This window comes from Phoca vitulina, unplaced genomic scaffold (assembly GCF_004348235.1).
Source record: "Phoca vitulina isolate PV1807 unplaced genomic scaffold, GSC_HSeal_1.0 scaffold14, whole genome shotgun sequence".
Taxonomy (NCBI): domain Eukaryota; kingdom Metazoa; phylum Chordata; class Mammalia; order Carnivora; family Phocidae; genus Phoca; species Phoca vitulina.
In genome coordinates this window covers 43,756,332-43,776,912 of record NW_022589717.1, presented here as the reverse complement: position 1 = coordinate 43,776,912, position 20,581 = coordinate 43,756,332, and the positions used below count along the sequence as shown (strand labels likewise).

At 35.4% G+C, this 20,581-nt stretch overlaps 1 protein-coding gene across 8 annotated transcripts in view; it reads left to right on the top strand.

Moving 5' to 3' along the window:
- The window catches only part of NEK1 (NIMA related kinase 1), a 226,358-nt gene that overhangs the window by 138,247 nt on the left and 67,530 nt on the right, over nucleotides 1-20,581 (top strand). For all 8 annotated transcript variants that reach the window (XM_032413176.1, XM_032413181.1, XM_032413179.1 and 5 more), the window contains 3 exons: nucleotides 238-303; nucleotides 383-611; nucleotides 10,389-10,541. In XM_032413176.1, coding sequence (XP_032269067.1) covers nucleotides 238-303; nucleotides 383-611; nucleotides 10,389-10,541 — 448 coding nt within the window. The remainder of the gene's footprint in view (nucleotides 1-237; nucleotides 304-382; nucleotides 612-10,388; nucleotides 10,542-20,581) is intronic.

Below are 20,581 nucleotides of genomic sequence, written 5' to 3'. Positions count from 1 at the left end.
CAGTAATCTAACAATAAGATAAATAGTTGAGAATTGGCCCTTCTATTAAGTCTATTACTTGATTATATGTAACTTTCTCATTTCCAATAATGAAGGAAGCTATGTTAACATTTTACAGGGATAAAAAAATTCACAAGGAGCAATTTAACGAAAAACGAAAAGTAACAAAAATACGTAAGTTTTTAAGGTAGACATTTAAAATAACATTTCTTACTTTGTAACTATCTGTATTTATAGGACAGAAGTTTAACTGAGACCCAGGAAACCTCAGAAGACATGCAGAAGACTAACACTGCTATTTCAGTAAGTACAATTTTCAAACTCTGTCAATCATTTTACTTAATTGTATAGATATTAAAATATAACACTTTAACTGTTTCAGAGTAAGCGAGAAATACTACGTAGATTAAATCAAAATCTTAAAGCTCAAGAAGATGAAAAAGGAAAGCAATGTCACTCTGATACGTGTGAGATAGTTGTTAATGAAGATGCCAAAGAGCATGAAAAAGAAAAATCGGTTTCATCTGATCGCAAGAAATGGGAGGCTGGAGGTCAACTTGTGATTCCTTTGGATGAGTTAACATTGGACACATCCTTCTCTGCAACTGGAAGTATGTATCAAATGTTAATATTCTGTGATGGTCTAGCACACATGTAAACTTGTAGACTGGATACTTGGAAAGAAAGAACATTTAGAGGGGTTGAGAAAGGCTGGAAAAATTTCTTTGTATGTGAAAAACGGAGAAAACTATTCAACCTTAAGAATAGCAAGGATTTTTATTACGATAGTGTATGGTATTGGAGAGGGAACTAATATTATATATTTAAATTGTATTACTTTAACTCTTTCTACCAATTGTATTACTTTAATCTGTTACCGGGAATAATTCCTGATGAGAACCAAAATAGCGAACTTTGACAGAATCTCAGTAAGTTCTCTTAGGTATGTAGCCAAGGGTATGGAAAAGATCTCACTTAATGATTTATTTATTCAGCAGTAATTATTGAGCAACTGTTTTCTTGCATTGTCCAAGGCACAATAGAGAGATACGATAATAAATAAAAACATGTGCTCTTGTGGAGCTTACATTCTGAAAGGGCAAGTTTGATTGTCAACCAACTAAATATAGTTTCAAGTAATTTTTTTTTAAAGATTTTATTTATTTATTTGACAGAGAGACAGAGACAGTGAGAGAGGGAACACAAGCAGGGGGAGTGGGAGAGGGAGAAGCAGGCTCCCCACTGAGCAGGGAGCCTGATGTGGGGCTTGATCCCAGGACCCTGGGATCATGACCTGAGGCAAAGGCAGACACTTAACGACTGAACCACCCAGGCACCCCAGTTTTAAGTAATTTTTTTAATGAACTATTTTCATAGAATTCTTTCTTGCATTGGAGAAAAGCTCAAAGACTCTAACCTATGGTGTCTTTTATTTTGTTTACTTATTCAGCAGTTCTGGGTCCCATTAAATGCCACACATTCCTCAGCAATGAAGTTACAATAATGATTAAGACATAGTCCCTTCCCTTAAGGAGCTTAGGGCCTGGTGGAAAGGGAGACAAGTATAGAGGCAATTGTAATTGATAAGGAATATACTAGAAATTATCATAGGCTACTGTAAGAATATGTATTAGGACATAAATCAGTCTTGGGGAAGCCAAGGAAATAATTTGTGGAAAAATGGATGAGCCAAGGGATAAGAAGTTAACTAAACCAAAAGCCAAGCCAAGTGTTTTAAGGATAGAATAACCAGGACCCAGGTGAGAGAGCATGTAAAATTCAGGGAACTTGGTATAATTCAGCATGGATGGCTAAAATTCAGAAGTTAAGACAAAGAATGGCAAGTAAGAAGCCTTCAAAGGGTAAGCAGGGTCAGATTATGAAGGGTACTATACATTGGCTTTCTCAAACTGTATGAACTTACTCTGAGTTCAGAGAGCAGTCTTTGAAACAAGGGTTAGCACATGTTTTCTGTGAGTGCCAGATAGTAATTATTTTAGGTTTTGCAGGCTGTAAGGACTCTGTTGGAACTTTTCTACTCTGTCACTATAGTGTAAAAGTAGCAATAGACAATATGCAAATGTATTAGCATGGCTGTGTTTCCAGTAAAACATTTTTTAGGGGTATTGAAATTTGAATTTCTTAAAATTTTCCTTAATGTCTTCTATTTCTTTTCTCAGACTTCCTATTTTTCATTGCTATAAAGAACATTCATGATTGTTTCCTGGAAAATTTTTATAATAACTTTTAAAATCTTTGTTAGATAATTCCAGTATCTGTGTTATATTTGTGTTGGTTATTAATCAGTATCCATCTCGCATGAGATAATACTCTGTCTTCTCTCGTGGGAGTTGTACTGCATGTTTTGTGTTCCCTATCATGTAGCACAGATTTTATGCATGAAAAGTGGTCATTAATTACATAAAGATGATGATAAACACAGATGGTGTTGTGAGATCTCTCAGGTGATGGGGCTATAAGTGACTTAGAGCACCTCTGAGGCAATAAACTATTACCAGTGTGACAGGATAGGATGGAGACAAAGGTAGAGAGACGCAAGTAAGTTTTATATAAGATGAAAAAATTCCTGCCATATTTTCTTAAAAAGTAGGAAGAAAGGTCATATGGAGACCAGAAACACAAGAATTGGATAATTTTGAATGATCAGATAAGCCTATCTCAGACAAATATATAAGAACATTTGAGACACCTTTTTACCTTATTAAAAACACTTTACATGGAAAATTAACATGAGATTAATACTGTTATATGAACAATACTTCATCTCATGAATTCAAAAATCATGTTTAACGTAAGTATCCAATATATTTATGTGATAAGTTTTTACATAGTATAAACAATGTATAAAATTTCTCTCCACCTTAACATCTCTCCATTTCCATCCTTGTTATGAGGTAACCACTGATATACTTTATTGTTTATCCCTCTGAGCTCCTTCCTGTGTGTGTATGTGTTTGTGTGTGTGTATCTGAATAAAGACACATATTTTATATCTTTATGTTACAATATATGTTATATATCATTTATTGTATTTATTTTACACATAAGTGTATTTTATACATCTTTTCATATCACTGATTAAAAAATTCCCTTCATCTTTTTTATAGCTATGTAATAGTCCATTGTATGATCATACATGATGTACTTTTCTCAACATTTTATTTATTTATTTTTATTATGTTCAGTTAGCCAGCATATAGTACATAATTAGTTTTTGATGTAGTGTTCAATGATTCATTAGTTGCATATAACACCCAGTGCTCATCCCAACATGTGCCCTCCTTAATACCCATCACCCGGTTACCCCATCCCCCCTCCCCTCCACAACCTTCAGTTTGTTTCCTGGAGTCCAGAGCTTCTCATGGTTTGTCTCCCTGTCTGATTTCTTCCCATTCAGTTTTCCCTCCCTTCCCCTGTGGTCCTCCGCTCTATTCCTTATGCTCCACATATGAGTGAAACCATATGATAATTGTCTTTCTCTGCTTGACTTAGTTCACTTAGCATAATGCCCTCTGGTTCCATCCATGTTGATGTAAATGGTGGGTATTCATCCTTTCTGATGGCTGTTTCTCAACATTTTATTATGAAAAATTTCAAATATGGCAAAATTGAAATAATTTCACAGCACACACCATATACCCTCCATTGAAAGTATACCATTAATATTTTACTATGCTTGCTTGATCACATACCTGTCCACCCTTCTATCCAACAATTAGTGTATCTTATTTTTTCGTGCAGTTTAAAGTTCATTGCAGATATTGATACACTTTTTCCTAAGTATTTCATAGCATACATATCATTTAATAGAGTTCAATATTTGTTTAGGAGTTTGTTTTTTTAATATTAAATTCACATATAATGAAATGCGGATATTTTAAAAGTACATTTGCTGAGTTTTTTTTTTTTTTAAGAGAGAGTGCGTGCACATGCGAGCAGTGAGGAAGGGCAGAAAGAGAGTAGGGAGAGAGAGAGAGAATCTTAACCAGGCTCCTAGCCCAGCACAGAGCCCAATGCGGGGCTTGAGCTCATGACCCTGACATGACCTGAGCCGAAATCAAGAGTCAGATGCTTAGCCAGCTGAACCACATAGGCACCCCCATTTGCTGAGTTTTAACACATGCCTACACCAATGTAACCCAAACTCCTATCAAGATATAGAACATCACCATCTTCCCAAACAAAACGTTTCATGCCTCTTCCCAGTTTCTGCTTCTAGCCTCCCGGAGGGGACTTTTTTCCGAATTTTTTCTATCTTAGATTAACTTTCTATGTTCTAGAATTTCATTTTAACAGACTAACAGATTGTATTTTTTGTGTGTGTGTTTAGCTTGTTTAACTCAGCATAATGCTTTTTGAGATTTATCTGCATTGTGATTATCAATAGTTTGTTCCTTTAAAAAATTATTTAAAATTTACTTTGTTATTGATAAAGTCACTTCTGTTTTTTTTTTGCTCACTGGTAGTTGGTATATCTTTATCCATTCTCCCCTTCCTTTTAGTCTGTTTGTATCTATTTCTTTTTTAATTTTGTATCTATGTATTTAAAGTAGGTTTCTTATAGGCAGCATATTGTTGGGTTTGCTTTTTTAATCTGCTCTTAATCATCTTTAATTTGGTTGTTGAGACCATTTATATTTAATGTGATTGTTAATATGGTTGGATCTAAAAATGCCATTTTGCTATTTGTTTTTTGTCTTATCCATTCTTTTTTTCTTTTGCCCTTTTTTTCTTTCTTTTGGATTGAGTATTTTTATGATTCCATTTTGTCTCAGTTATTGGCTTATTAACTGCAGTTTATTATTCTATTATTTTAGTGTTTGCCTTAGAGTTCATAGCACACATCTTTAACTTATCACACAGTCTATATTCCAGCAATTGATTACATTTCACATGTAGTATAAGAACCTTATAGCAGTATACTTAGATTCGTTTCCTCCCAGTCATTGTGCCATTGTTTTTGTTTGTTTCACTTATGCTATAAACCCCCCAATACATTATGGTCATTTCTCCTTTAAGGAGTTTTAAATAATAAGAGAAAAAGCCTTTTGTATCTACCCGTGTAGTTACTGTTTCCAGTGGTCTTCATAATATTTGTGTAAATCAGATTTCCGTGTGGTATCATTTTTCTTCTGCCTGAAGGACTTTCTTGAACATTTCTTGTAATGTAGTCCTGCTGGTGAGGAGTTCTTTCAGCTTTGTATGTCTGTAAAAATGTTTATTTTGCCTTCCTTTTGCAAAGATATTTTTTTCTGGGTATGGAATTCTAACTTGATATTTTTTTCTTTTAGTACTTTAATGATATTGTACCAATGTCTTCTGGTTTGCATTTATTGTGAGGAGAATCTTCTATCATCCTTATTGTTATTCCTTTGTATGTAAAATGTCTTATTTCTTCTGGATGTTTTTAGATTTTCCCCCTAAGCTAGTAAATTTCATTACGATGTGCTTTGGTGTCATTTTCTTCATGTTTCTTTTGCTTGGGTTTTGTTGAGCTTCTTGGAATTGTGGGTGGTTTTCATCAAATTTGGATAACTTTTTGCTATTTTTTTTCAGCCTTTTTGGTCTTCGTTTCTAGAAGTTTATATGCATCTTGTTAATGTTTTCCTTTTCTCTAATTATCATCAATTCTTTCTCTAGCTTATTGAACATATAGAATTCAGTTATATTATAAATGCCCTGTCTACTAATTAAATCATTTGTCATTTTTAGGTTGATATTGATTTTTTCCCCTCTTTATTAAAGGTTGAATTCTTTTGCTTCTGTGCATGCGTGGTCATTCTTTGTTTGGAAGCCAAACCATGAATTTTACCTAAATGGGTGGCTGTATATTTTTGTATTCCTATAAATATTCTTGATTTTTGTTCTGCGACACAGTTCAGTTACTTGTAAATAGCTTGACCCTTTTAGGTCTTGCTTTTAAGCTTTGTTAGGTGAGGGACACCTGGGTGGTGCAGTCGGTTAAGCATCCAACTCTTGGTTTCAGCTCAGGTCATGATCTCAGGGTCCTGGGATCGAGCCCCACATTGGGCTCCATGCTTAGTGTGGAGTCTGCTTGAGATTCTCTCTCACTCTCTTTCTTCCCCTTCTGCTTATGCTGTCTCTCTTTCTTAAAATAAGTAAATAAAATCTTAAAAAAAAAAAAAAGCTTTGTTAGGCGGAACCAGAGCAATGTCTGTGGCTAATCTGTCCCCTTTTACTGAATCTAAAACCTCTCTGAGTAATCTACCTAATGACTGGTGAATCATAAGACATTTTTTTCTGGCTGGTGGGAAGAGGGACTATTTTTGATCTACCTTGCTTGAACTCCAAGTATTGTTGTTCCCTCTACTCCATTTGGGTCTTTTCCCTAGACTACAGTAATTTCTCATGTGTGTGATGATCAGTATTTAGCTTAAGACTCCAAGAAGACTCTGAGTTCTCTTTGTGTAGCTTTCTATTCTTCCATGTTCTGTCCTGCCAACATTAGCCACCTTTGCTTCCTAGATTTCCAATTTCTGTCACCTCAGCTCAGAGAGACCATCAACTCCACCTGGTTTTCCCTCCCTGCATCAAAGTTAATATCATTTCATATGGACATTTAGTTTCTCCAGTTTTATTTGTTAAAGAGACTTCCCATTTCCCACTATATTGCTTTGACACCTCTGTCAAATACCACATGCCTGTAAGTTATGGGTCTATTTCTGGGTTTTCTACTTTTTAACTATCCTTTTAAAAATTGATTCCCTACTGGGAATCATTTTTGCTTTATAAAAGTGAGTATCACCTGCTAATTTGTAGATATTTTCAAGGAACTAGTACATACAGATTTGTATCAACATTTTGTATTTGGTTACCATTAAATTTTTATATGACTTACATATGCTGTAATATGTGAGATTGCACCTTGTCTATTACTGCTAGGTACTTAGATGCTTTGTGTATTATTCCAAAAGGCTCTAAAGACTCAAATTACAGTAGATAATTTCCCATTTTTTGCTCTGCTAAATTTTATTTTAAAAGTTCCCCCAGAATTATTATTGCCAAAAATGCAGTGTCAGTTGCCTGCTTATGATATGTAAGCTAAACTAAAACAAATTTTTTTAGAAATATCCTCTATTTTTAAACCATATGGACGTTTATTTTATGACTTTTTTCTATTTTCTTTAATTAAATTTATAGAAACAAAATATTATTTATATTTCTTCTCTTTTGTACACCCCAAATTATTGCTTAAGAGTCTTAGTTTTCAAAAATTTGCTTAAAAAAATTTTACAGAAGTATAATTTTTTCTATTTTTCTATTCCTTGAAACTATAATTCATAAATTTTATTATTTTTTATTGAAGAATAGTTAACATGCAATATTATATTACTTTCAGGTATACAACATAGTGATTCAACATTTATATAAATAACAACGTAACCAAGATATCTATCTAGCTATCATTTGTCACCATACAAAGTTGTTACACATAATTGACTATATTTTCTATGCTGTACATTGTATCCCCTTGTTCTATTTATTTTTTAAGTAAATGTTTGTACCTTTTAACCTCTACCCCTATTTCCTTTATCCTCCCTACCCCCACCCCTCTGGCAACCACCAGATTATTCTCTGTATCTATGAGTCTGTTTCTGTTTTGTTTTATTCATTTGTTTAGTTTTTTGGATTCCACATATAAGTGAAATCATACATATTTGTTCTTTTCTCTCTGACTTATTTCATTTAGCATATGGACCCTCAGTGTCCATCCATGTTTTTGCAAATGGCAAGATTTCCTTCTTTTTTATGGCTGAGTAATTTCCTTTGTGTGTGTATGTATGCGTGTGTGTGTGTGTGTGTGTGTGTATATATATATATATAACCCTGAACAATGCAGGCATTGGGGCATTGACCACTCCTCTGTGGTCCGAAATCTCCATATTACTTTTAACTCCCCAAACATTTAACTACTATTATTAGCCTACTGTTGACTGGAAGCCTTACTAATAGCATAAATAGTTGATTAACACATATTTTGTATTTATATGTATTACATGATGTATTCTTACAATAAAGTAATCTAAGAGAAAAGCAAATGTTAAGAAAATCATAAGGAACAGAAAATATACTTACAGTACTGTACTGCATTTATTGAAGAAAGTCCACATATAAGTGGATCCAAGGCTGTTCAAACCTGTGTTGTTCAAGGTTCAATTGTATACCACATCCTCTTTACCCATTCAACTATCAATGGACACTTAGGTTGCCTCAGTATCTTGGCTATTATAAATAATGCTGCAGTGAACATAAGGATGCATATTACTGAATCTGGACTTTGTTCTTTGTACTTCCTTTAGGTATAGAATTAGATTGTTTAGTTGAGATTTTTCTTGTTCCTTGAGATGGCTTTGCATCACTATAAACTTATCTCTCAGAATTGCTTTTGCTGTGTCCCATAGATTTTGGAGCATTGTATTTTCATTTTCATTTGTCTCAAGGTATTTTTTGATTTCCTCTCTGATTTCTTCATTGACTCATTGATTTTGTTTAGCCTTCACATGTTTGTGTTTTATAGTTTTCTTCTGCTTCAACAAAATGAAACAAAACAATTTTCTTCTGCTTGATTTTTAGTTTCATACTGTTGTGTTTGGAAAAGGTGCTTGATACGATTTCAGTTTTCTTAAATTAATTGAGATTTGTTGTGTGGCTTTTGTATAATCCATCCTGGAGAATGTTCCATGTGCACTTGAAAAGAATATGTATTCAGCTGTTTTTGAATGGAATGTTTTGTATATATCTGTTAAGTCCATCTGGTCTAATGTGTTTTTAAGGCCAATGTTTCCTTATTGATTTTCTATCTAGATGATCTCTTCATTGATGAAAGTAGAATATTAAAGTCCCCTACTATTATTGTATTACCATCTCTTTATGTTTGTTAATATTTGCTTTATGTATTTAGGTCCCCCTATGTTGGATTCATTGATACTTATAGATGTTCTATCCTCTTGTTTTATGTATGTAATCATTATGTAATGCCCTTCACTGTCACTTGTTACAGTCTTTTAAAATCTTTTTTTTTTTTTTTTTGCTATAAATATTGCCACCTCAGCTTTCTTTATGTTTTCTGTTTGCATGGAATATCTTTTTCCAACCCTTCACTTCACTTGTCTCTGTGTGTCTTTAGGTCTAAAGTGAGTTTCTTGTAGGCAGCATATAAATGGGCCTTGTTTTTTAATCCATTCAACCACCCTATGTCTTTTGTTTGAAACATTTAGTTTATTTACATTAAAAATAGTTATTGATAGATATGTACTTATTGCCATTTACTTGATTGTTTTCTGTAGTTTGTAGTTCTTCTGTGTTACTGTTTTCTCCTTTTGCTCTCTTCCCTTGTGATTTGGTGACTTCCCTTAGTGTCATGCTTATATTCCTTTCTCTTTATTTTTTCTGTACCTATATAGGTATTTGGATTATAGGTACCATGAGGTTCATATATAACATCCTCTATATCTAGCAGTCTGTTTTAAATTGAAGGTTCAAGCACATTCTCAAAGCACTGCATTTTTTATCCCTCTCCCCAACATTTTGTTTCTGATGTCATGTTTTACATCTTACTATTTTGCTAATCTCTTGACTAATGATTGTCCTGCTCAGAGGGGAGCCTGCTTCTCTCTCCTCTCTGCTTGTGCTATCTCTGTCTCTGTCTCTCAAATAAATAAAATCTTTAAAAAGAAAAAAGAGGAGTTGGGTTCTTTATCTTCCTACTCTGCCATCTTGATCCTGCCCCCCACAATATTTTTTTAAGATTTTTTTCATTTATTTTAGAGAGGGTGTAGAGGGAGAAGGAGAGAAACCCAAGCAGACTTGGCACTGAGCCCAAAGTCAACACAGCGCTTGATCTCACGACCCTGAGCCGAAATCCAGAGTCAGATGCTTAACCAACTGAGCCCCCCCATAAGTATTTTAAAAGGCATTTATCTATATTTTTACTACTAATATTAGTAATATCATTCATCATTCATTCTTTCTATTATCATTTTCTGAAAGTCTTTTATTTTTTTAAATATTTTTTAAAAGATTTATTTATTTGAAAGAGAAAGAGAGAGTAAGCAGGGGGAGGGGCAGAGGGAGAGAAGCAAACTCCCCACCGAGCGCAGAGCCTGACCCAATCTCATTCTTATGACTCTGAGATCATGACCTGAGCCAAAATCGAGTCAGATGCTTAACCAACTGAGCCACCAGGTGCACCTGAAAGTCTTTTAAAGCATCATCAGCATATGTTCTTTGTGATAGGACCTTTCTTTCTTGTGGTGTGTTCAACTGGATAGATCTTAAATCTGTTTTATAATACAGTAATAGTATGTTCTATCAGTGAAATTTGTTTTTTGTGTCTTTTTTTATAGAACATACAGTGGGAGAGGTTATTAAATTAGATCCTGGTGGATCTCCAAGAAAAGTCTGGGGGAGAAGCCCTACAGATTCAGTTCTAAAGATACTTGGAGAAGCTGAACTACAACTTCAGACAGAACTATTGGAAAACACAACTGTTAGAAGTGGTAAGCAGAAACAAAGGTGTTTTTCTGTACTAGAAGTAATGTTATTAAAATTCAAATTGTATTTTTTAAGATGTATTTAAGTGAATTATTTATGATAGATTATCTTTTTGTCATAATAATTTTCTAGTTAGGTAGAAAATAGTTATATTTCTGGGGAGTTGTCTCAAAATTGTAGTCTTGAATTTTGACCTGACATAACCTGGATGGGATCTTAAAAGAAAAGGAAAAGGAAATGTGTTTAGGGTGAGCCAGAAAAGTAGAACAGTCAAAAAAACATCATTTTACATGAAGAAAGATAATAGGAGCAATGCATGTGGATTCTGGAATTAGGTTGAATAAATATATCTGTAGTAGTTATGACAGACATTATCCAAGGACTGGGGAGGATGAATTGTGAGGCAGGAGGAAAACATTTATATTCCCAAAGTATTGTGGGTCTTGGTATTACAGCTATGCATATGAAGAGTGTCCATGTATAAAATAGGTGTTTTCAGATTTTCAAGCCTTATTCAAATGAGAGGCTGAATATGGTTTTTCTTTTTTCAGAATTTGTGTCTAGACATGAATGTATGTCACTCCTATGTTCTCTCTCAATCTCTTTTTTCCCTCTCTTTAACTCTGTCTCTGTCAACTTTGTGCATACTTTTATCCTTGCCTTTTTCATGCAATATTATCACTTATTTATAAGTTTTCATTTGTGTCTGTCCTGAGAGCAAGGATGATCTTTTTACTCTTTGTAGCTTTACTGCTTAACACATAGTATTAGGAAGAGCTAATTAGTGTTCCATAAATAGTTGGTAAATTGAAGTTAAAAAAAGTAAGACAAGTCATAAATTACTTCTCAGTTCCAGTTCTCTGAAGATGGATTATTTAAATATGGAGAATATTGAATATAGAGAATTATTGGAATTAGAGTGATGCTCACATTTGAAACTGACAAAAAATAACACAGGAGGTAAGGTTATTCACAGTGTGTATAAAGAAATTAGCCAGATACTAATATGCCAGTGAGATAAACCTGTACACATATTATTAAAGTGTAAAAAGTAGATTCTTTTTTTTTTTTTTTTACTAAAGGTGAATCTACTAGCTATTAATCATTCTAGCATTTTCTTTGAAAAAAAAAGAAATTTGAAGAGATGTGTGTATAATTACTTGTTTGAAAAAAGGGTAAGTACACAAAATGTGTGTATTTGTAACTAACTTTTTTTTCCCCCCACACTCTTGTGTTTGGAAATTGTGCAGTTGTATGGCAGACACTGATCAAAAACAAAAATACTAGTAACTTAATATTCTTACATCTTAGTCTGATCCTATTGTCAAAATGCCTCAGGCTTTATTCAGGGAAAAAAAATGCCTCTGGGCTAAAACATTTTCAAAAATAATGATAAAAATGGAGATTATTTTGTAATCTAAAGGTCCTTTATGTGTTTATCCTCATTAGAACTATTACTTTAAAAACATCAGATTCTGATTCCTTTTATGTAAAATCATTATTGCTTAAATATATATAATTTGGTATATAATAATACTTAGGCAATGTGAAAGCAGATCTTCTCCGTAGTCAAATAATTCATCTTCAGAGAATTGGACCTGAGAAGTAATTTATGACTTGTCTTACTTTTTTAACTTCAATTTGCCAACTATTTATGGAACACTAATTAGCTGTTCCTACTACTTAGTGTTAAGCAGTGAAGCTACAAAGAGTAAAAAGATCATCCTTGCTCTCAGAGGACAGACACAAATGAAAACAAATAAATGATAATATTGCATGAAAAGGGCAAGAATAAAAGTATGCACAAAGTTAAGAGGTAGTATAGAGATGTTTAAGTAACTAACTTTATCTTGGAGAAAGACTTCTTAGAGTTGTCATCATCTGCCCTCTTTAATTTTTCCCTAACTATATTTACTTAGAATATGCTCTGTGCTAGGATTTTAACACAAAGAAGTCACAGTTTCTTATCACTAGGAAATCAAATGTGGCAAAATCTATGTTGGAAGTGTTGTGTGTGTAATGGTATGGAGCCACAGATTAGGAGGCTTTATGTTGTCAGTACTGTATAGTTTCATTAAGGATGATAAGGTCCTTTGGGTCAGAGAAAGCCACAGAGAGAGCAAGTGATCTTGAGCTAGGCCAAAGATAAAGAGCTCAATGGGTAAATAAGGGAGAGAATGAAGTTCCAGGCAATACACAATCCCAGTATATGCAAAGACAAAAAGGGTTTATTTAATATGTATGTGGGAGCAGCTTTATGCTGTAGAAGGAGAATGGGCTTTGGTCCAGTTCTGGTTTGATCACTTGCCCAGCAACCATGGGCAAGTTCCTCTGACTTTGACATTCAGTTTCTCCATGTGTAGAATGGAAACACTGTTATGAAGGATTGTTTTTGTGGATTTAATGAGGAACTTAAAGGACCTGCAATGTTCTCTGTCTTCCAATCTTTATGCCAGTTTCTCATCAATTTGATTGTCTTAAGTTCTTTTTGTAGTAGAAGGGCTCATGTGAACAATACAACCAGAAATTTTGAATGTTTGTAGGAGTTTGTCTTAAGATTTTCTTTTTTTTTTTAAGCTTTATTTATTTATTAATTGAAAGAGAGTGCGGGGTGGGGAGGGAGAGAGAGAATCTCAAGCAGCCTCCCCACTGAGCACTGACCCTCATGCAGGGCTCAGTCTCATGACTCTGAGATCATGACCAGAGCCAAAATCAAGAGTTGGATGCCTAACCAACTGAGCCACCCAGCTGCCCCTTAAGACTTTATTCTTGAAGGTCAGTTTGGCTGAATATAAATCCGTGGCTTACGTTTCCATTCCTTGAATGTTTTATTATCTAAAACTCCATAGTATTCTGGCATAAAGCATAGCTATCAGAAATCTGATGACAATCTTATTTTCTTTTTGCTTGGATACTCAAAGGATATCTTTCTTTTTCCTTAAAGTTTTTAAAAATATATTTTTCTAGTAGGTGCTGTTTTTTTTTTTTTTAAGATTTTACTTATTTGACACAGAGAGATAATGAGAGGGAACACAAGCAGGGGGGAGCAGGAGAGTGAGAAGCAGGCTTCCCGCAGAGCAGGGAGCCAGATGCAGTGCTCGATGCCAGGACCCCGGGATCACGACCTGAGCTGAAGGCAGACGCTTAACGACTGAGCCACTCAGGCGCCCCTGTTTTTTTTTTTTTTTCTAATAGTTAATTTGTTTTAGAGTAATCTGTGGTTCATAGCAATATTGAATAGAAAGGACAGTTTCATTATATCCCCTCCTCTGACATATGCACAGCCTCCCAGCCATCAATATCCCTTCTCCCGAGTGGTGCATTTGTTAAAATTGATGAACCAACATTGACACATTATGATCATCCCAAATCCATGGTAGACATTAAAGTGCACTCTTGGTGTTATACTTTTCATGGGTTTTGACAAATATATAATGATACGTATCCACCATTATAATATCATACAAAACAGTTTACTGCCCTAAAATAATCTGTGTTCCTCCCTCCTCTTGAACTCCTAGCAACCACTGATCTTTATACTATCTTATTAGTTTTGCCTTCTCTAGAATGTCATGGTTGGAATCATACAATATGTAATCTCTTCAGACTGCTTCTTCAGTTAGTAAAATGCATTTACATTTCCTCCATGTCTTTTCATCATATGATACCTCATTTTTTTTTTAGTGCCGAATAATATTACATTGTAGGGATATACCACAGTTTGTTTATGTAGATAGTTATTCAGTAGGTGTCATTCACCGATTGAAAGACATCTCTTTTTTTTTTAACCCGTTCTTTTATTTTTTATTTCTTATTTTTTTTAAATTTTATTATGTTATGTTAGTCACCATACAATACATGATTGGTTTTTGATGTGGTGATCCATGATCCATTGTTTTCGTATAACACCCAGTGCTCCATGCAGTATGTGCCCTCCTTAATACCCATCACCAGGCTAACCAATCCCCCCTTCCCCCTCCCCTCTAAAACCCTGTTTGTTTCTCAGAGTCCATAGCCTCTCATGATTCATCTCTCCCTCCAATTCCCTCCCCCCCATTTTTCCCTTCCTTCTCCTAATGTCCTCCATGTACTTCCTTATGTTCCATAAATAAGTGAAACCATATGATAATGCCTTTCTCTGCTTGACTTATTTCACTTAGCATAATCTCCTCCAGGCCCATCCATGCTGATGTAAAAGTTGGGTATTCATCTTTTCTGATGGCTGAGTAATATTCCATCGTATATATGGACCACATCTTCTTTATCCATTCATCTGTTGAAGGCCATCTCGGCTCTTTCCACAGTTTGGCTATTGTGGACATTGCTGCTATGAACATTGGGGTGCATATGGCCTTTCTTTTCACTACATCTGTGTCTTTGGGGTAAATACCCAGTAGTGCAATTGCTGGGTCATACGGTAGCTCTATTTTTAAATTTTTGAGGAACCTCCACACTGTTTTCCAAGTGGCTGTACCAACTTGCATTCCCACCAACAGTGTAAGAGGGTTCCCCTTTCTCTGCAACCTCTCCAACATTTGTTGTTTCTTTCCCTGTCCATTTTTGCCATTCTAACTGGTGTAAGGTGGTATCTCAGTGTGGTTTTGATTTGGATTTCCCTGATGGCTAATGATGATGAACATTTTTTCATGTGTCTATTAGCCATTTGTATGTCTTCTTCAGAGAAGTGTCTTTTCATATCTTCTGCCCACTTTGTGACTTGATTATTTGTTTTTTGGGTGTTGAGTTTGAGAAGTTCTGTATAGATCTTGGATACCAGCCCTTTATCTGTAGTGTCATTTGCAAATATCTTCTCCCATTCTGTGGGTTGCCTCTTTGTTTTGTTGACCTGTTCCTTTGCTGTGCAGAAGGTTTTTATCTTGATGAAGTCCCAAAAGTTCATTTTTGCTTTTGTTTCACTAGCTTTTGGAGATATATCTTGAAAGAAGTTGCTGTGGGCGATGTCAAAGAGGTTACTGCCTATGTTCTCTTCTAGGATTTGGATGGATTCCTGTCTCACATTGAGGTCTTTCATCCACTTTGAGTTTATCTTTGTGAATGGTGTTAGAGAATGGTCGGTTTCATTCTTCTGTGTGTGGCTGTCCAATTTTCCCAGCACCATTTATTGAAAAGACTGTCTTTTTCCATTGCATGTTTTTTCCTGCTTTGTCAAAGATTATTTGACCATAGAGTTGAGGGTCCATATCTGGGTTCTCTATTCTGTTCCATTGGTCAATATGTCTGTTTCTGTGCCAGTACCATGCTGTCTTGTTGATCACAGCTTTGTAATATAGCTTGAAATCTGACAACGTGATGCCCCCAGCTTTGTTTTTCTTTTTCACCGTTTCCTTGGCGATTCGGGGTCTTTTCTGATTCCATACAAATTTTAGGATTGTTTGTTCCAGCACTTTGAAAAATGTCATTGGAATTTTGATTGGGATGGCATTGAAGGTACAGATTGCTCTGGGTAGCATAGACATTTTCACAATGTTTATTCTTCCGATCCATGAGCATGGAATATTTTTCCATCTTTTTGTGTCTTCTTCAATTTCTTTCATGAGTGTTCTGTAGTTCCTAGAGTATAGATCCTTTACTTCTTTGGTTAGGTTTATTCCAAGGCATCTTATGGTTTTTGGTGCTATTGTAAATGGAATCGTTTCTCTAATTTCTCTTTCTACAGTTGCGTTGTTAGTGTATAAGAAAGCAACTGATTTCTGTGCATTGATTTTGTATACTGCCACATTACTGAATTGCTGGATGAGTTCCAGTAATTTGGGGGTGGAGTCTTTTGGGTTTTCCACATAAAGTATCATGTCGTCTGCGAAAAGAAAGAGTTTGACTTCTTCTTTGCCAATTTGAATACCTTTTATTTCTTTTTGTTGTCTGATTGCTGTGGCTAGGACTTCTAGTACTATGTTGAACAGTAGTGGCGATAGTGGGCATCCTTGACGTGTTCCTGATCTTAAGGGAAAGGCTCTCAGCTTTTCCCCATTGAGGATGGTATTTGCTGTGGGTTTTTCATAGATGGATTTTATGAACTTGAGGAATGTTCCCTCTATCCCTATACTCTGGAGAGTTTTCATCAGGAAAGGATGTTATATTTGGTCAAATGCTTTTTCTGCATCAATTGAGAGGACCATATGGTTCTTCTCCCTCCTCTTATTAATGTGTTCTGTCACATTGATTGATTTGCGAATGTTGAACCACCCTTGCATCCCGGGGATAAATCCCACTTGGTCGTGGTGGATGATCCTTTTACTGTATTGTTGGATCCTATTAGCTAGGATTTTGTTGAGGATTTTGGAATCCATATGCATCAGGGATATCGGTCTGAAATTCTCCTTTTTGATGGGGTCTTTGCCTGGTTTGGGGATTAAGGTAATGCTGGCCTCATAGAATGAGTTTGGAAGTTTTCCTTCTGTTTCCATTTTTTGAAACAGCTTCAGGAGAATAGGTATTATTTCTTCTTTGAATGTTTGGTAGAATTCCCCAGGGAATCCATCAGGCCCTGGACTCTTGTTTTTTGGGAGGTTTTTGGTCACTGCTTCAATCTCATTACTGGTTATTGGCCTATTCAGGTTGTCGATTTCTTCCTGCTTCAGTCTTGGCAGCTTATAGGTTTCCAGGAAGGCCTCCACTTCATCCAGATTGCTCAGTTTATTGGCATATAGTTGTTGATAATAATTTCTAATAATTGTTTCTGTTTCCTCGGTGTTAGTCGTGATCTCTCCCCTTTCATTCATAATTTTATTAATTTGGGTCCTTTCTCTTTTCTTTTGGATAAGTCTGGCCAGTGGTTTATCGATCTTATTAATTCTTTCAAAGAACCAACTTCTAGTTTCATTGATCTGATCTACTGTGTTTCTGGTTTCTAATTCATTGATTTCTGCTCTAATTTTAATTCTCTCTCTTCTAATGTGTGGCTTAGGCGTCGTTTGTTGCTTTTTCTCTAGTTCTTTAAGGTGTAGTTAGTTGGTGAATTCGGGATTTTTCTATTTTTTGAGTGAGGCTTGGATGGCTATGTATTTCCCCCTTAGGACCGCCTTTGCAGTATCCCATAGGTTTTGGACTGATGTGTTTTCATTCTCATTGATTTCCATGAATTGTTTAAGTTCTTCTTTGATTTCTTGGTTGACCCAAACATTCTTGAGCAGAGTGGTCTTTAGCTTCCAAGTGTTTGAATTTCTGCCAAATTTTTTCTTGTGATTGAGTTCCAGTTTTAGAGCATTGTGAGAATATTCAGGGAATAATCTCAATCTTTTGGTATCGGTTGAGACCTGATTTGTGACCTAGTATATGGTCTATTCTGGAGAAAGTTCCATGTGCGCTCGAGAAGAATGAGTATTCTGTTGTTTTAGGATGGAATGTTCTGTAAATATCTATGAGGTCCATCTGGTCCAATGTATCATTCAAAGCTCTTGTTCCTTTGTTGATTTTCTGCTTAGATGATCTGTCCATTGCTGAGAGTGGAGTATTGAGGTCTCCTACAATTAACGCATTGTTATCAATATGACTCTTTATTTTGGTTAACAGTTGGCTTATATAGATGGCTGCTCCCATGTTGGGGGCATAGATATTTACAATTGTTAGATCTTCTTGTTGGATAGACCCTTTAAGAATGATATAGTGTCCTTCTGTGTCTCTTATTACAGACTTTAGTTTAAAATCTAATTTGTCTGATACAAGAATTGCTACCCCAGCTTTCTTTTGAGGTCCTTTGGCATGGAAGATGGATCTCCATCCCTTCACTTTCAGTCTGGATGTATCTTTAGGTTCAAAATGAGTCTCTTGTAGACAGCATATGGATGGGTCCTGTCTTTTTGTCCAATCTGCAACCCTGTGCCATTTTATGGGAGCGTTTAGGCCATTCACATTGAGAGTGATTATTGAAAGATATGAATTGTCACCATGTTGCCTGTGAAGACGTTGTTTTTATAGATTGTCCCTGTAAATTTCTGTTGTAGGTCACTCTTGGGGTCTTTCTCCTTTTATAGAACCCCCCTTAATATTTCTTGCAGGGCCGGCTTAGTGGTCACATATTCTTTCAGTTTCTGCCGGTTGTGGAAGCTCTGCATCTCTCCATCCGTTCTAAATGAAAGCCTTGCCGGATAAAGTATTCTTGGCTGCATGTTCTTCTCATTTAGTACCCTGAATATGTCTTGCCAGGCCTTTCTGGCTTGCCAGGTCTCTGTGGATAGGTCTGACGTTGTTCTGATGTTCCTCCCTCTGTACGTAAGGAATCTCTTCCCCCTAACTGCCCTTAAGATGGTTTCCTTGGTTCTAAGATTTGCAAGTTTTACTATTACATGCCGGGGTGTTGGCCTGTTTTCCTTGATCTTAGGAGGGGTCCTCTCTGCCTCTAGGACTCGAATGTTTATTTCATTCCCCAGATTAGGGAAGTTCTCAGCTACTATTTGCTCAAATACATCTTTTAGTCCTCTCTCTCTCTCTCTGACATTGGAACGCTTCATGGTGTCACTTACTTCTCTGATTCTATTTTCATGGATTCTGAGTTGTTTTTCCCTGGCCTCCTCTTTTCCCTTTTTATCTATTATATTGTCTTCCAGGTTGCTTATTCTCTCTTCTGCCTCAGTTACCCTAGCTGTTAGATAATCTAGATTGGATTGGATCTCATTGATAGCATTTTTTTTGAAAGACATCTTGATTGAGTCTGAGTTTCGGCAATTATGAATAAAACTGCTATAAACATCTGTGTGCAGGTTTTTGTTTAGACATAAGATTTCACCTCGTTTGAGTAAATACCAAGCAACATGAATGCTGGATCATGTGGTAACAGTATATTTAGTTTTGTAATAAACTTCCAAGCTGTCTTCCAAAGTGGATTGCCTTTTTGCATTCCCATCAGAAATGAATGAGAGTTCCTGTTACTCCATATCCTCAGCACCATTTGGTGTTGTCATTCATTTGGATTTTAGCCATTGTATTAGATGTGCAGTGGTATCACATTGTTGTTTTAATTTGCAATTCCCAAATGGCATATGATGTAGAGCATTTTTTCATATGCCTGTTTGCCATCTGTATTCGTCTTTGGTGTGGCATCTGTTCAGATCTTTAGTCCATTTTTAAATGGGGTTTTTCAGGTTTTTTAGTTGTTGAGTTTTAAGAGTTCTTTGTATGTTTTGGTTAACAGTGCTTTAAGTCTTTCTGTCTTTTGCAGATATTTTCTTCCAGTCTGTGGCTTGTCTTCTCATTTTCTTGACAGTATCTTTCATAGAACAGAACTTTCAAATTTTAGTGAAGTCCAGCTTATTCTCACTTTGATGGATTGTGCCTTTGGTAGTATATCTAAAAAGTCATTGCCAAACTCAAGGTCATCTGGATTTTCTTCTGTGTTATCTTCTAGGGGTTTTAATAATTTTGCATTTTACATCTAAGTCTGTGTTCGATTTTGAGTTCATTTTTGTGAATGGTGTTAGGTCTGTGTCTAGATAAGTTTTGGGGGAAGGGAGGGCTGGGATGTCTAGATGTTCCAGTACCATTTATTGTAGAGAGTGTCTTTTCTCCATTGAATTGCCTTTGCTTTTTTGTTAAAGATCAGTTGACTGTATTTATATGGGTCTATTTCTGAGCTATGTTCTGTTTCATTGATCTATTTGTTCTTTAACCATTAGCATACTGTCTTGATTACTATAGCTTTATACTAAGTCTTGGAGTTGGGTAGTATCATTCCTTGAACTGTGTTCTCCTTCAATATTGTGTTGGCTTCTCTGGGTCTTCTGTCTCTTCACATAAACTTTTAGAATCAGTTTGTTGATATCTGCAAAATAACTTGCTTGGGATTTTGACTGGGATTGCATTGAATCCATAGATCAAATTGAGAAGGACTGACATCTTGACAGTATTGAGTCTTCCTATCCATGAGCTTGGAATATCTCTTTACTTAATTCTTCTTTGATTTTTTTCATTAGAGTTTTGTAGTTTTTCTTATCATAGTGTGCCTTTTTAATATGTGGTCTCCAGTCTTCCCTCCACCCCAATTTTAGGAAAGTGTTATTGAATTATAGTTTTTCTAGTTTTCTGTTCCTTA